General features: G+C 38.2%; 1 protein-coding gene and 1 long non-coding RNA gene across 7 annotated transcripts in view; one reads left to right on the top strand and one right to left on the bottom strand.

Moving 5' to 3' along the window:
* Positions 1 to 2,651: 2,651 nt before the first annotated feature.
* Positions 2,652 to 10,100, bottom strand: MRPS30 (mitochondrial ribosomal protein S30). The gene is made up of 5 exons (XM_023260853.2): positions 9,406 to 10,100; positions 7,659 to 7,804; positions 6,820 to 6,925; positions 5,142 to 5,318; positions 2,652 to 3,019 (listed from the first exon to the last, which is right to left on the bottom strand). Exons 1-5 carry the CDS (start codon positions 9,992 to 9,994, stop codon positions 2,730 to 2,732), a joined length of 1,308 nt encoding a protein of 435 aa, XP_023116621.2. The 5' UTR covers positions 9,995 to 10,100; the 3' UTR covers positions 2,652 to 2,729.
* LOC111562346 overlaps positions 9,978 to 12,678 on the top strand; it is a 79,743-nt gene continuing 77,042 nt past the window's right edge. For 5 of the 6 annotated variants that reach the window (XR_006585311.1, XR_006585309.1, XR_006585314.1 and 2 more), the window contains exon 1: positions 9,978 to 10,111. This is a non-coding gene — a long non-coding RNA (uncharacterized LOC111562346). The remainder of the gene's footprint in view (positions 10,112 to 12,678) is intronic. The other variant, XR_006585310.1, reaches the window with a different exon arrangement.

Genomic DNA, 12,678 nt, shown 5'->3' on the forward strand with positions numbered 1-12,678 from the left:
TGTATTGTGGTGTGAATAGAGTTCATGACCTATATAATGCTGACTTTTAAATTTCCCGAGACTTTCTATAATCTAATCAATGATTTTGTATACAAGTTCTATCACATTTTTAAAAATCTGTTTTTTTTCTAAGTTACCAAATTTTAAGTCAGCTTTACTAATTATTCCTTATTTTTAGTTACTACAGCTTAAGATTTACATTAACATTTCATATACTGATTACAAGTTGCAACATATAATGACCTTTTAATACTGGAATTTGTTTTTGCCTTGAATTGTTTGAAATTAATACTGCTAACTCTGCCTTATGCTTTATTTTGTCTGATATGACCTTGTGTACTCATTATATTCATTTCGATTCTCCTTCATTGATCCCTAGTATCATTTGCTCATCAATTGCAGTACATTTTCATAAACTTATTTTGTAAGTGACGTGGGTGTTCCGACATTTTTTTCAATTGTTCTGCATTATCTAGATCTAGGCTGGTCCTAGATTTCTTCTGCTGTGACTTTCCTCTGGAAGTCTGTAACATTGCTGCATTGTTTCCTAATGTTCAGAGCTATGCAGAAGTCTGAGACCTGTTAAGACTTTTTTTCTTGATAAATAATTTTTGTTTTCCCCAACTGCTTTTAGGCCACATCCAACTTGCGTAAATCAAGCTACTACCTATTTCCCAAGTACGTCCTGAAGCTTTCCATCTTCACTCACAGCTCCATCCACTCACTGACTGTCCCTCTGTTTTTGGAAAATGCCATCTATCAAGAACCAATTTAAATGCCACTTGCGCTAACACACATTTCCAGGATTCATATTAGTCAGAATTAACCTATCCTTTATCTAAATTTATGCCACTGTTATACAACTGCACCACTGACATCTACAGTGTATTGCTGAAGAATATATACCAGAATGGTGATGAGTAGGTTCTGGAGTCTGAGCACCGGGTCTCAGATTTCAACCCTGCCATATTCTAGTTGTACGATCGAAGTTATTAGGCTCCCTGTGCCTTCTTAACTCATCTGCAAAATGGGAATAGTATCTAGCTCATGGAATGTTTGTGATGATTAAACGAGCTAGCATGTAAAATATCTAGACCACGCTCTAGAATATACTTAAGTGCTATGTGAAGTCCTGACATATACATATAGGTATGTATATATGTATGTATTTATGTTATGTTCTCCATTTGTCAGGAGAAATATCATTACAAGAGAATGAAACAGGTGCTACTATAGAGCTAGAAGTATTCAAAGGATGGAAATGAAACATGAATTAAATATAATCAGTTTAGGGAATGCAATGGCATTTCTACTGAATCCAACATATCTTAATTACATAGAATTTTAAAGGCACTTTAGTTTGCACTAGCTCATTTAATCCTTAAACTTTGGAAGATAATTTTGTTTTGCAGAAATAAAGGATGGCAACTCAAATTGCTCAAGGTACAGAGTTAGAAAGTGAAAGCTAAGATTAAGAAAGGTGTCATTGTATTTGGAGCTTGGTAAGGTCGCTTCTCTCTACACATCTGCATTTTTCCATCAGGGGTAAATGGGAATGCAATAGACAGGTTGAACGGACAGGACCCCGGGCAGAGAACAGTATTCCAAGGTTTGGAAACTGCTTAAATAAACAAATGGTGGTGTGTAATTACATGGCTTTCTGGGTAAACTGAAACTAACATAGCACACTGCCTTGCAAAGGAAGCTCTTGGCTGAATTGAATGCCATTGTTCAAATGTTATTCCTTTAGTTTAGCAATCATTTGTGGCAAATAATCCCCAGGCTTCTGGCTGAGGAATCTATCAATGTAACTGTGGTCTCCATCTTGAAAGAAAGATAACAAGAGAGGGAGGGTGAGAGGCAGGAAGGGAGGAAGGAAGGAAGGAAGGAAGGAAGGAAGGAAGGAAGGAAGGAAGGAAGGAGAGGAGGAAGGAATGAAGGGAGGAAAGGAGGAGGGAGGGAGGGTGGGAACAGAGATTTTCATATGACTACAGTACGTAATGGGGTTTTTTAAATACTCATAACAGGAGGTTATATAAAATAAAAAGCAGCATGACTATACAAAGGTAATTCTTTTTTCCTCACTAAAATGTTTCAAATGAATCTAATTCTCAGCAAAGTTAACAATTTTATCAACTGACAACTGATTTTGAAACATAATCTTTGGGATGGGGCAAATTACATAAACAGAAATATATTAACATTACTTCTTAGTGCTAAGAACCTAAATTCCACATATTTCATCAGCTATATTATTAACCATCTGTGAAATTGTGGAAAATTCACTTAACTCCCCTGGGCCTCAGTTTCCTATCCTTGCAAAATGCTGTTCAGTTTGAGTAGGACTCTGAAACTATCATGCTATTAATGAAAAAAAGAAAAACAAAAAAAGAAAACTATAACACATCTACATACTCAAGCTTTTGAGTTACTGCCCTTAAAATACTTTCAAAATAACATGTAATTAATACCAGAGATTGAAGATAGCTCAGTCTCATCAGTTAGTCATATATGAATAAAATTACCTTAAAATCAACATACTATATTTCAAATGAAATCTTTCAGTGTGTACTCTGAGCAGAATGAGAGGTCTAATCACAGGTTAACATATGAAATATTTGTCTCAAAATAATGCACTTGACAGTTACAGGTCTCGTCATTAAAATTCCTTTTATTTTTCCTCCAGTGAAATTTAAGTATCCCCAAAGTCCTGAATCAATGATTTCTTCTTAGTTTTCCAACAGCTGTGATTTATCTTCTTTTGGTCTGTTCAGTAGAAAGTGAACTATCTGAAGTAGGACATCATCATTAAAACCTTTCACATTATTATCTTCGATGGTTTCATAAAGAGGCTTACTTTGTGTTCCCCAACATATATTTTTACGAGGGTTATTTTGATCAGCTTGTGTAGTCAGTGCCAAAGTATTTAACTGGTAGCAGAAAAAGGAAAAGTATTTTCCATCTGTGATCACTCCCTGAGAGACAAAAGGTCGAGTAACATCTGCTTCACTCCAGAATCCTATAGAAAAAAGTTACACTGAAATTTACACATAGAATATATTTTACCAAAACAAAATATACACATTAAAGGGATCAAAAATACCACCTGAAACCTAGATATTTTATCTACCAAATTCCTGAAGATCTTGAAGTCTTCCTCATCTTCTCCATTCTAACCCTATATTCTATTTCTGCATCAAAAATTATTTCCTCCCTTCTAACATCCCCAAACTCAGGACACATTCTCAACAACTCGGGCCTTCAACAGCTTTCAACCTTAACTCACTTCACCTAAAAAAAGCAGCAAGCTCGATCTATGCCAATGTCCCCTGTATCTGGTACTAACCACGTGCATCATTACTGACTTCAAATACGTTCCCATGTTCCCAGCACCAGCAGCACCTGCCATCCAGTAACCACTACGGCCCTTTACTTCAACCAAACCTAAAAAACCTAGCTTCAGACATTCTAAGGACTTCAATCATGTCCTTAGACAAATTCTATATCTTCCCTTACATATTTCAAATTTGGTTTTATGAGGTGCCGTCATTTTGTCTTGTGTATCTTGTGTCATAAGGTTCCAGGAGGCCTTTGAAGCCTTTACTACTCAAATTTGCTGGCTGCTTCTTGTTCTAGACTGACTGGTTTTAGTACTTAGTGCCAGAGCCAAGCAGTAGTATTATTTCTTCATACATAGCTTCTATCAGCCTTAATGAAGATAGCCAATGAATAATATTGTTAGTTTTGTAATTAATTACAGGAAAAAAGAAGCACTTTATCTTTAATGCATAAACAGTGCCACTCTAATCTATCTTTGAGAAAGATTCCTCTGTTTCTGCTTCTGTCCAATCCTATTCTCATTCTCTCCATTTAAGTCAACAATTGAGAGTAAAAAATTACAATAAATTATACATATTTACATATCTATCTATATAGATATATAGATATAGATATATCTATATAGATATATCTGTATAGATATGTAGATATAGATATATCTATATAGATATATCTGTATAGATGTATAGATATATATAGATATATATATAGATAGATATCTATCTATATAGATAGGTAGATATGGAAAAAAGTGAGCTTGGAAATAATAAAATCAGTATTAAAATTCCTCCTGGGAACTCATATAGGATTAATCTGGTTGGTTACATATTACAGTTTATCACTTCGGGTTTTGTAATAAAGCCCATGCTTCACATTGGGCTCTCAAAGTCCTAAGTGATATGGTTGCTGGCTTCCTCTATCTCTTCCTCCATCATCCTCCCCCTCCCTTTCTTCATTGTTCTTTAAATACTTCAACTCTGTTCCTACCTCAGAGACTTTTAGTTGTATTCCTTTTGCCTGAAAGTGTCTTTCCCCCAAGTTTATGCTTAGGTAGCTCCTCAACAGTCAGGTCTTTGTTCAAATGTCATTTTTTGGAGACCTCTCCTGAATTACTCCATTTAAACAGATTCTGTTCCATATCCCATCTGCACCCCATAAATCATTCTATCCCTTATGTAGTACTTTTCCTCCATAGTATTACCACTAGCTAAAAGTATTACACGTTTATTATCCTTTACTCTTCTCACTATAGGCTCCTGGACAGCAAGATCTGCCCACCTCAATTCAACACTGTTATCTCCAAGGCCAACGGTGCTTGGTTCATAAAAACCATGCATTCACTATTTACTGAATGAATAAACACCCTCTTAATCCACCACATCCTGGATATAGCCCTCAAAGATATTATATAGGATAGTCGTAATTTAATCTGAAATTTAATCCACCAAAGCACTTTCCTTTTCCGGCTTCAGAAAGCTGCTATCATCTACAAAGTTGACTTGGTTGGTTATAGTTATTCACATGCTTGAGAACATCAGAATAAAATTCATTCATACAAAACTGGTCAAAGTGAAAGATCAAAATAACTATCTAAATGCCACTTGCCAACTGCAAATGTTAAATATTTAATTATGAATTTTAAAACAACTGTATTTTGTTGAAACTGCAAAACCGCAACCAAAGTTTTCAACGTGATAAGATTCAACCTACATCTTAACCCAAAGAAAACAATTTAAACCGGTAAATTCTTAAAATGTCACAGAAATCTTCCAAGAACGGCAATGGCATAAAATTAGTTTTACCTTGATACATAGCTTGTGCTCCAGTCCAAGCAAAAAGGCTTGCGATAGCATTGGCTCTAAAAACAACTTCTATCTGATCAGCACAGTTTTGTTTCAAAAGCCTTTCCCTTTTTAATTTGTCAGGTAACAGATGAAACTGGGTATGACCATAACAGTATGGATCTGCTGTCTTTGAGCCTGAAGAGCAAAATAAAAACATTTCATTTTTAAAAAAAATTTTTTTTAAATGTTTATTTATTTTTGAAGAAGGGAGAGAGCATGAGAGGGGGAAGAGCAGAGAGAGAGGGAGACACAGAATCAGAAGCAGGCTCCAGGCTCCGAGCTGTCAACGCAGAGCCCGACGCGGGACTTGAACTCACGAACTGCGAGATCATGACCTGAGCTGAAGTCAGATGTTTAACCAACTGAGCCACCCAGGCGCCCCAAAATGAAAACATTTCAGATGAAATGTACATGTGAACATCTGCAGCACGTCGTTAGTCTTTGCTTCAAACCCACCCTTCTCCTCTACACAGCCTGTCGCACGTCGTTAGTCTTTGCTTCAAACCCACCCTTCTCCTCTACACAGCCTGTGATCACTATTCAAAATACACAATTGGGAACGTTTACTATTTATTTCATGGATTATAATAAAGTTAAACTTCACGTGAAAGTACAATCTGCTAGCTATCATCAAGCCCACTATGACACAGGGTAAGTCAAGAGAATGTATGTGAAATTTATTTAAAAGTTTCCTTTATCATTTTAATGTAATAACTACATACTTTGTTCTTATTTTTAAAAAATGACTTTTATATTTCCAAATAGGGAAAAGAATAGCCAATATTTCATAAAATGCTGATATTCTTGAGTTTAGTAGTAGTCTTTTCAACCAACAGTTCCCATAATTCACTCTAAGACCATAATGACCCAGAGGGAGCAGGTCTGGAGGACTAGTATAAAGCTGGTTTCGTAAAACCATCAAATCGACTAGGAATTAATAGACAAAAAGACAGCAAAAGTACAAGCTGCACAAGGACAGATATCAGGCCTTATTAACTTTTATATTCTTAATGGTTATCACAGTGTGTGGTACTAACAGAAGGCTTTTATAAAAAAAAAAAAAAAAAAGAAAAACAAGCACTGCCTCAAGTCTGATTCTATACTGGTTTACTTTTGAAAAAATACGAATTACTTTTTTTACACAATAAATCAACAAAGCCTAATACATGTAGCTATTTTTTAAAGTACTGCTAATTAAGTAGAAACAAGTAAAATTTTAAATGGTGAGCTGAAAGAATATTTTCTTCTCAATTTTCATGCATACTGCAACAACCTGAGATTATGGATTATACTGCTTGTAAACTATGTGAAACCTCTTGGTCATCAAGAATTATGTAAATTTGCATGGGATCCTTTGGACACATTGATGGCACAATATTTCAAAAGGGAAACTTACCAGGGCACCTGGGTGGCTCAGTCGGTTGAGCATCCGGCTTTGGCTCAGGTCATGATCTCACAGCTCGTGAGTTCAAGCCCCATGTCAGGCTCTGTGCTGACAGCTCAGAGCCTGGAGCCTGCTTCAGATTCTGTGTCTCCCTCGCTCTCTGCCCCAACCCACTCTCATTCTGTCTCTGTCTCTCTCAAAAATAAATAAACATTAAAAAAAGAAAAATTAACAAAAAAGGGGGAAACTTACCAATAAATATGGTATTTTCATATTGTCGTTTGAATAATGGAAGTTTGTCTGGCTTACAATTCATCACAGGGATTTCGACAGGTACATAATAATCCAGCGGCACAAACTTAAAGGAAAGTCATAAATGAATTCACAGAAACACTAGTATGTACACATTTTACTCACATTCCTAATAGATTTAAAAATCTTAAAATGAGATTTTTTTTTTTTTTTTTTTACAAAATGATTTGGTAACACCACCAAGTGGGCCAAATCCAGCCAGCCACCTACTTGACAAAGTTTTACTGCAACATAGTCACACACATTAACATATGGTCCATAGCTGCTTTTACAGTATAAGAACTAAGATGAATAGTTGCAACACAGACTTATGGCCCCCAAAGCCTAAAATATTTACTGTCTGGACCTTTACCAAAAAAATGTGCCAACTTCTGATACAGACGCAAAGACAACATTCAAAATATACTTATTTTCTCCAAAAGAACTGTAATATATAAAATGACCAGGTTATAATTATAAAAATGCCTTGATTGATGATCAGGCAGTGCAATCTATTATAAATTACAATCATAAACTATTTTCAATTGTTTCTGTTTTTATAGTAAGAAAAAGTATGGTCTTGAAAACTGATGCCTTAATCTTATGATTATTTGACCTTTAAGGACTAGACATTCCATAACAGGTTAAAAAGCTAAAAAAGAATTTCAGATGAGATGTACTTGCAAGAAACTCAAAAGGGACCCATCCAAAACTTTTTATCCTACTAAGCCCATTACCTAGGCTGCCTACGACATTTCCTCACCAGATGTCAGTAGACATATAATGCAAAAAATCCTTACCTCTGGGAGTTGTTTGGACATTCGAATCTGGTTGTGTGGTTTATCATTTATTTGGTATCGCAGAGCATCAACTCGACCTTTCCGATGACCACTAGGAATAATTTCTTCACCACGCAACCAGTAAAAGTGAACTGGGCGTTTACAATCTATCAAAAGATATTCAAAATTTTCTTATCTCATCATTTAGATAAATTTGGTTATTATTAAAATACCAGCAATACAGAACTCAAGAATAATTGTGTAAATTAAAAATATATCAAAAATTACTCTGATGTAAGATAGAGTCTGGCTTATAGGATGATTTAACTTCAATGATCAGGACTTACACTCGAACACTTATTGTCTACTTGTGCGATGCATCACACACTAAACACTGTAATGAAAGAGGTTTCTCCGCTAAGAATAAACAACGAAAGTAAGACCAACAGGAATATCACTCATGAAAAATAGTAAGTTTTTTTAGTAGTCAGAGCTGTCTTAAAAATTACTAATTCAAGGGTCGCCTAGGTGGCTCAGTCAGTTAAGCATCCGACTTCGCTTCAGGTCATGATTTCACAGCTCAGCTCATGGTTCCAGCCCCATATTGGACTCTTTGCTGACAGCTCAGAGCCTGGAGCTGGCTTGGGATTCTGTGTCTCCCTCTCTCTAGGCTCTTCCCCCACTCACGCTCTGCCTCTCTCTCAAAAATAAGTAAATGTTAAAAAAAAAATTATATAAAAATTAAATTACAAAAATTACTAATTCCATCTTCACAGTAACTCTCAAAGGTATGTATGGTTGTCATCACCTCCATTTTATAGAAGAGGAATTTGGGTCTTGACGAAGTCAAGCAAGTTTCCCTAGGCCAACAATTAGTCAAAATCGGTGAGGCTTCGCTCAAGACCACTTCTTTCCCAACTGCGAGCGAAGTAAAGTAGCACGCACGCTACAAAACTCAGCTGAACACACATCTACACTTACAATAATAACATTAATCCAACAGGTATTTATTAAGACACCTACTAGGCGGTAGATATAAAATAAACAGGACGTCAGAAACACTGACTTTTAAAACTATCCATTAATTATTTTTCAAGTCTGCACTAAGCAGTTCATAAAAGTTGCTGACTGTTTCCTGGGAGCCCAAAATGGCTAGGTTTGAATTCCGAACTCCAATCTACCAGCTAGAGGCTCTCGACGAGGTTCATTTTACCTTTTTGTACCTCAGGCTGTTTTTGCCCAATTTATAAAACAATGCTACCTGCCATAAACGGTTATTGTGAGGATTAAATTGGTTGGCACATATAAAATTTAGAACCGGGCCTGGTACACAGTAAGTACTTAGTAAATGTCAGGTATTTTAATCCCTATCACCCTATCACCTTTAACGTTCACAATTTTATGAGGAAGTGAATTGACATAAAGTCAGGGAACGTTTTGGTGGAAGAGCCAAAAGCCAACTCCAGGTCTGTCCCCCCTCTAAGAGCCCCTTTTCCTAACCAACACTGCTCTTCCGTTTGGCTGGATCTTCACAAAGCAGAGCCAAGGACTGGAGGCGTGCAAGGTTGTACAGCTAGTAGGTGGCAGCACCCGCCCGAGAACCCACCCAGTCTCCAGACTGCTAGTTCAGTACTATTAAACCTGGTGGCGCCCAGCAAGGCGCGAAATGACTAGGAAAAAAAAAAAAAAAAAAAAAAAAGACAACGCAGAGAGAAAGACATGAACAGCCCCCACCACCCTCGCCCGACGTGGCGGCCCCAAGGCTCACCGAGGGCGGCGGTGGCCAGAGCAGGGTTGTGTGCGCTGAGCAGGCCCACGAGGGCCGCCACCAGCTGATCCAGGAAGGGCGAGGCGTTGGCCTCGCGGTCCTGGTAGAGGGGCGCGCGCCGCTTGCGCCGTAGGTAGAAATGCTCCTGCAGGAGGCAGTCACACGCGGCGGCGCGCAGGGCCTCCAGGTCCAGGGTGGGCGATGGCTCGGCGGGCTCGGCGGGCGGCGGCGGCGGCAGTCCCGACAGGAACACTGTCTTGGTGAAGCCCTGATACCAGCGGTCAGCGTTCAGGGCGAAGGTCTGCGGATAAACCACGTACTTCATGAACTGCATCTTGGTGAGGATTCGCAGCTTCTCGTCCACCGACTCGGCCGCGTGCACCGTCGCCTGCCACCGCTCCACTCGCCGCTGCCGTGCCGCCTTGCTTTTGGCAGTCAGAGACGCCACAATCGGCGGGTAGCGCGCGACGGGGGCCGCCGCGACAACTGCGCCGGTCACTTCTGGAGCCGCGACAGCGGCCTCGGCCGCAGTGTGCAATGACAGCCGCGACCCGCGGAGGGCTAGCCTGCAACACCTGGCCGCCGCCATCTTTGCTCGGGGTTTGCGACCCAGAGGTTAATTTCAGCAAATGTCCCTGCCCTCTTTGCCGTAAGGACCAATGGAAAGCGGAATTTGAGAAGGAGGCCGTTTCTCAGAGGGCCTGAGGTACGTTGCGTCATTCATTTCTTAGCCAATCATATCACTCCTCCAACTTAGTTTCCAGTGTCCAGCAGTGTTTGTAGACCGAAGGCCGAACTTGTGTGCTAGTAGGTTTTCCGCCGGCCTGGCTGGGAAGAGCAAGACTTTTAAGAAGGAATTGCCGCTACCTGGGTTGCTTTTCCCACCACGGCACAAACCTCCTGCAGGAAACCATTTAGGAACGTTCTGCACCGTAACCTCTAGCCCTTGGTTACATTTACTAGTCTGCATTGTGTTCCACCTCTGTGCTGTTTTAGTTTTTAGGGTTGAAATTTGTTAAAAATTTTGTTCTAAAATGTTTTATTGATAATACGTTATTTTTTAAACAATGCAAGCAGCACTTATAAATGACTATTACTAGCCTTTGAGAAAATAATTCCATGTCTCTGTATGCTAATTGATATATAGATAATTGGCTTAATTTGTTTGAATTCCCCTGATTTTTCAAAACGGGGAATATACTTTTATTTGGCTTTAGCTGGAAAAAAAAAAGGAAGGAAATAATAAAAAAAAAAACACTAAGGAGTTATGTTCAAATTTTGCTTTGTGTTAAAACTCATTATTTCAACATGAGTTGATTCCTACTAATCTGTGAGCTCCTTGAAGAAAGGAACTTTTATTTTTTTAATCCTCAGCTATCAATACCTGTGCATAGTAGATCATCACTAAATACCAGCTGAAAATGTCACCTAAATCACTAAAAAGTTTAGCTTATTTCAGGCAATCTAGTTTATGGACTCACTCTCCATTACAACTAGGAACTAGAATCATGTTTGTTTGCATTTATTGCAATAATTATTGAGGGTATTGAAAACCAAACATTTTGTTGCTAAAAGGAAGTTATGACTTATGTATACCTTTGCATAAGAAATGATGGTACAACTTAACTATGAACTTGCAGGTCTATTAAACTGACATTTAGAAACATATACTTTAAATTCATTACAATAATATCTTCTGTGAGAAGTTGCTAGCAGAATTCTCAAATATCTTGACATTAATATACCAAAAGGAGGACATAAGAGAGTTAAGATCTTTAAACTTTTTTCAGTATTTAAAAGGTAAAAGCAACGTGTTCAGTATTACCCAAAGTGACCCTTCTTTGTGTGAAGAAATCATAAATATATTTTTAGAGAATATATCATAGAAATCCTAGCTCAACAGTTGTAGGTAGTTTCGTACTATTCCAACATAGATTTTAGGATTAGAAATCAGAACTAGAGACCAATTAACACTGTAAGACAGAACAGTATTTTCAGAAATTGCTTTTATACTTTTTTGGTCTGTGAATCAAAATAATTTTAATTATCCAATATTTGCTGATTGTCAACATTATGAACCAAGGAGGGAGCCTCTGGGAAAGGAAAGAGCATGCTTACTGAAGGCTGGGGCAGGACCACATAAGTATAAACAAAAGAGCATACTAGTGAGAAAGAATCCAGTCAGGACCATTTGGAAAGAAGTAGGCTTTCTTTCCAGTATGATCCAAAGTTCTTGTATTACACACAAAGAAAGAGATATAAAGGGCAAGTCATACAGCATGGTAGGGGCAGTATCGGGACTAAAATCCAGGTTATTTGCCTGTCTGTCAGTTGTATTTAATGAATAATTTTTTAATGCATTTTATGTGGTAGGCAGTGTACAAAGTGCTTGGGATACTCCGTGAACCAAACAGACAAAAGCTTGTACTCTAACAGAAGGAAACACATAATACAATATAAAAAATGAGTAAATGATATGATTTGTTAAAAGGAAGTAAACGTTATGAAAAAAAAAAAAGAGCAGGGGAAGTAAGGCTCATCAATGCAGTCTGCAGGGAGAGGGTTTGCAATTTAAAGTATGTAGTCAAGAGTAATGCTCATGGAAAAGAAAACACTGGAGTGAAAGCCTGAAGGAAGTGAAGGAGTGATTCATGCTAATATCTAGGGAAAGAGGATTCCAGCAGGACGCTGAGATAGAAACATACCTGGTGGGTTCAAGAACCAGGAAGGAGGCCAGTGAGACTGAAGGAAATGACACATGTGGAGAGTAGAAGGAAATGGTATTAGAAATGGAACCAGAATTTATAGGTTCCCAGAGGCAACTGCTAGGATTATTAAGACTTCATAGTCGGGGAGGAGTGGGAAGCCATTGGAAATTTCTACTCAGAGGGAGGTCCTCGTGTGTCTTAGGTTTTAAAAGAATTACTCCATGTATTAGGTAGCTTGTGTGATTTAACAACAAAAATGTATTTTCTCCTAGTTCTAAAGGCTGCAAGTCTGAGATCAGGGTAACAGTATGGTTGGGCTCTGGTGAGAGCTCTCGTCTGGCTTGAGGACAGCTGCTTTGCAGTGTCCTCACATGGCAGAGAGAGACTGAGCTTGCTGGTGTCCTTTATCATAAGGAGAGAAGCCTGTCAGATTAGTGTCCTAATTGTATGACCTCGTTTAACCTTAATTACTTCCCTAAAGGCTCTACCTCCAAATACAGTCACATTGGGGGTTACAGCCTAAACATATGAATTTTAGAAGGCCACAACTCAGTCTAGAACACTA

Source organism: Felis catus, chromosome A1 (assembly GCF_018350175.1).
Source record: "Felis catus isolate Fca126 chromosome A1, F.catus_Fca126_mat1.0, whole genome shotgun sequence".
NCBI classification, from domain to species: Eukaryota; Metazoa; Chordata; class Mammalia; order Carnivora; family Felidae; genus Felis; species Felis catus.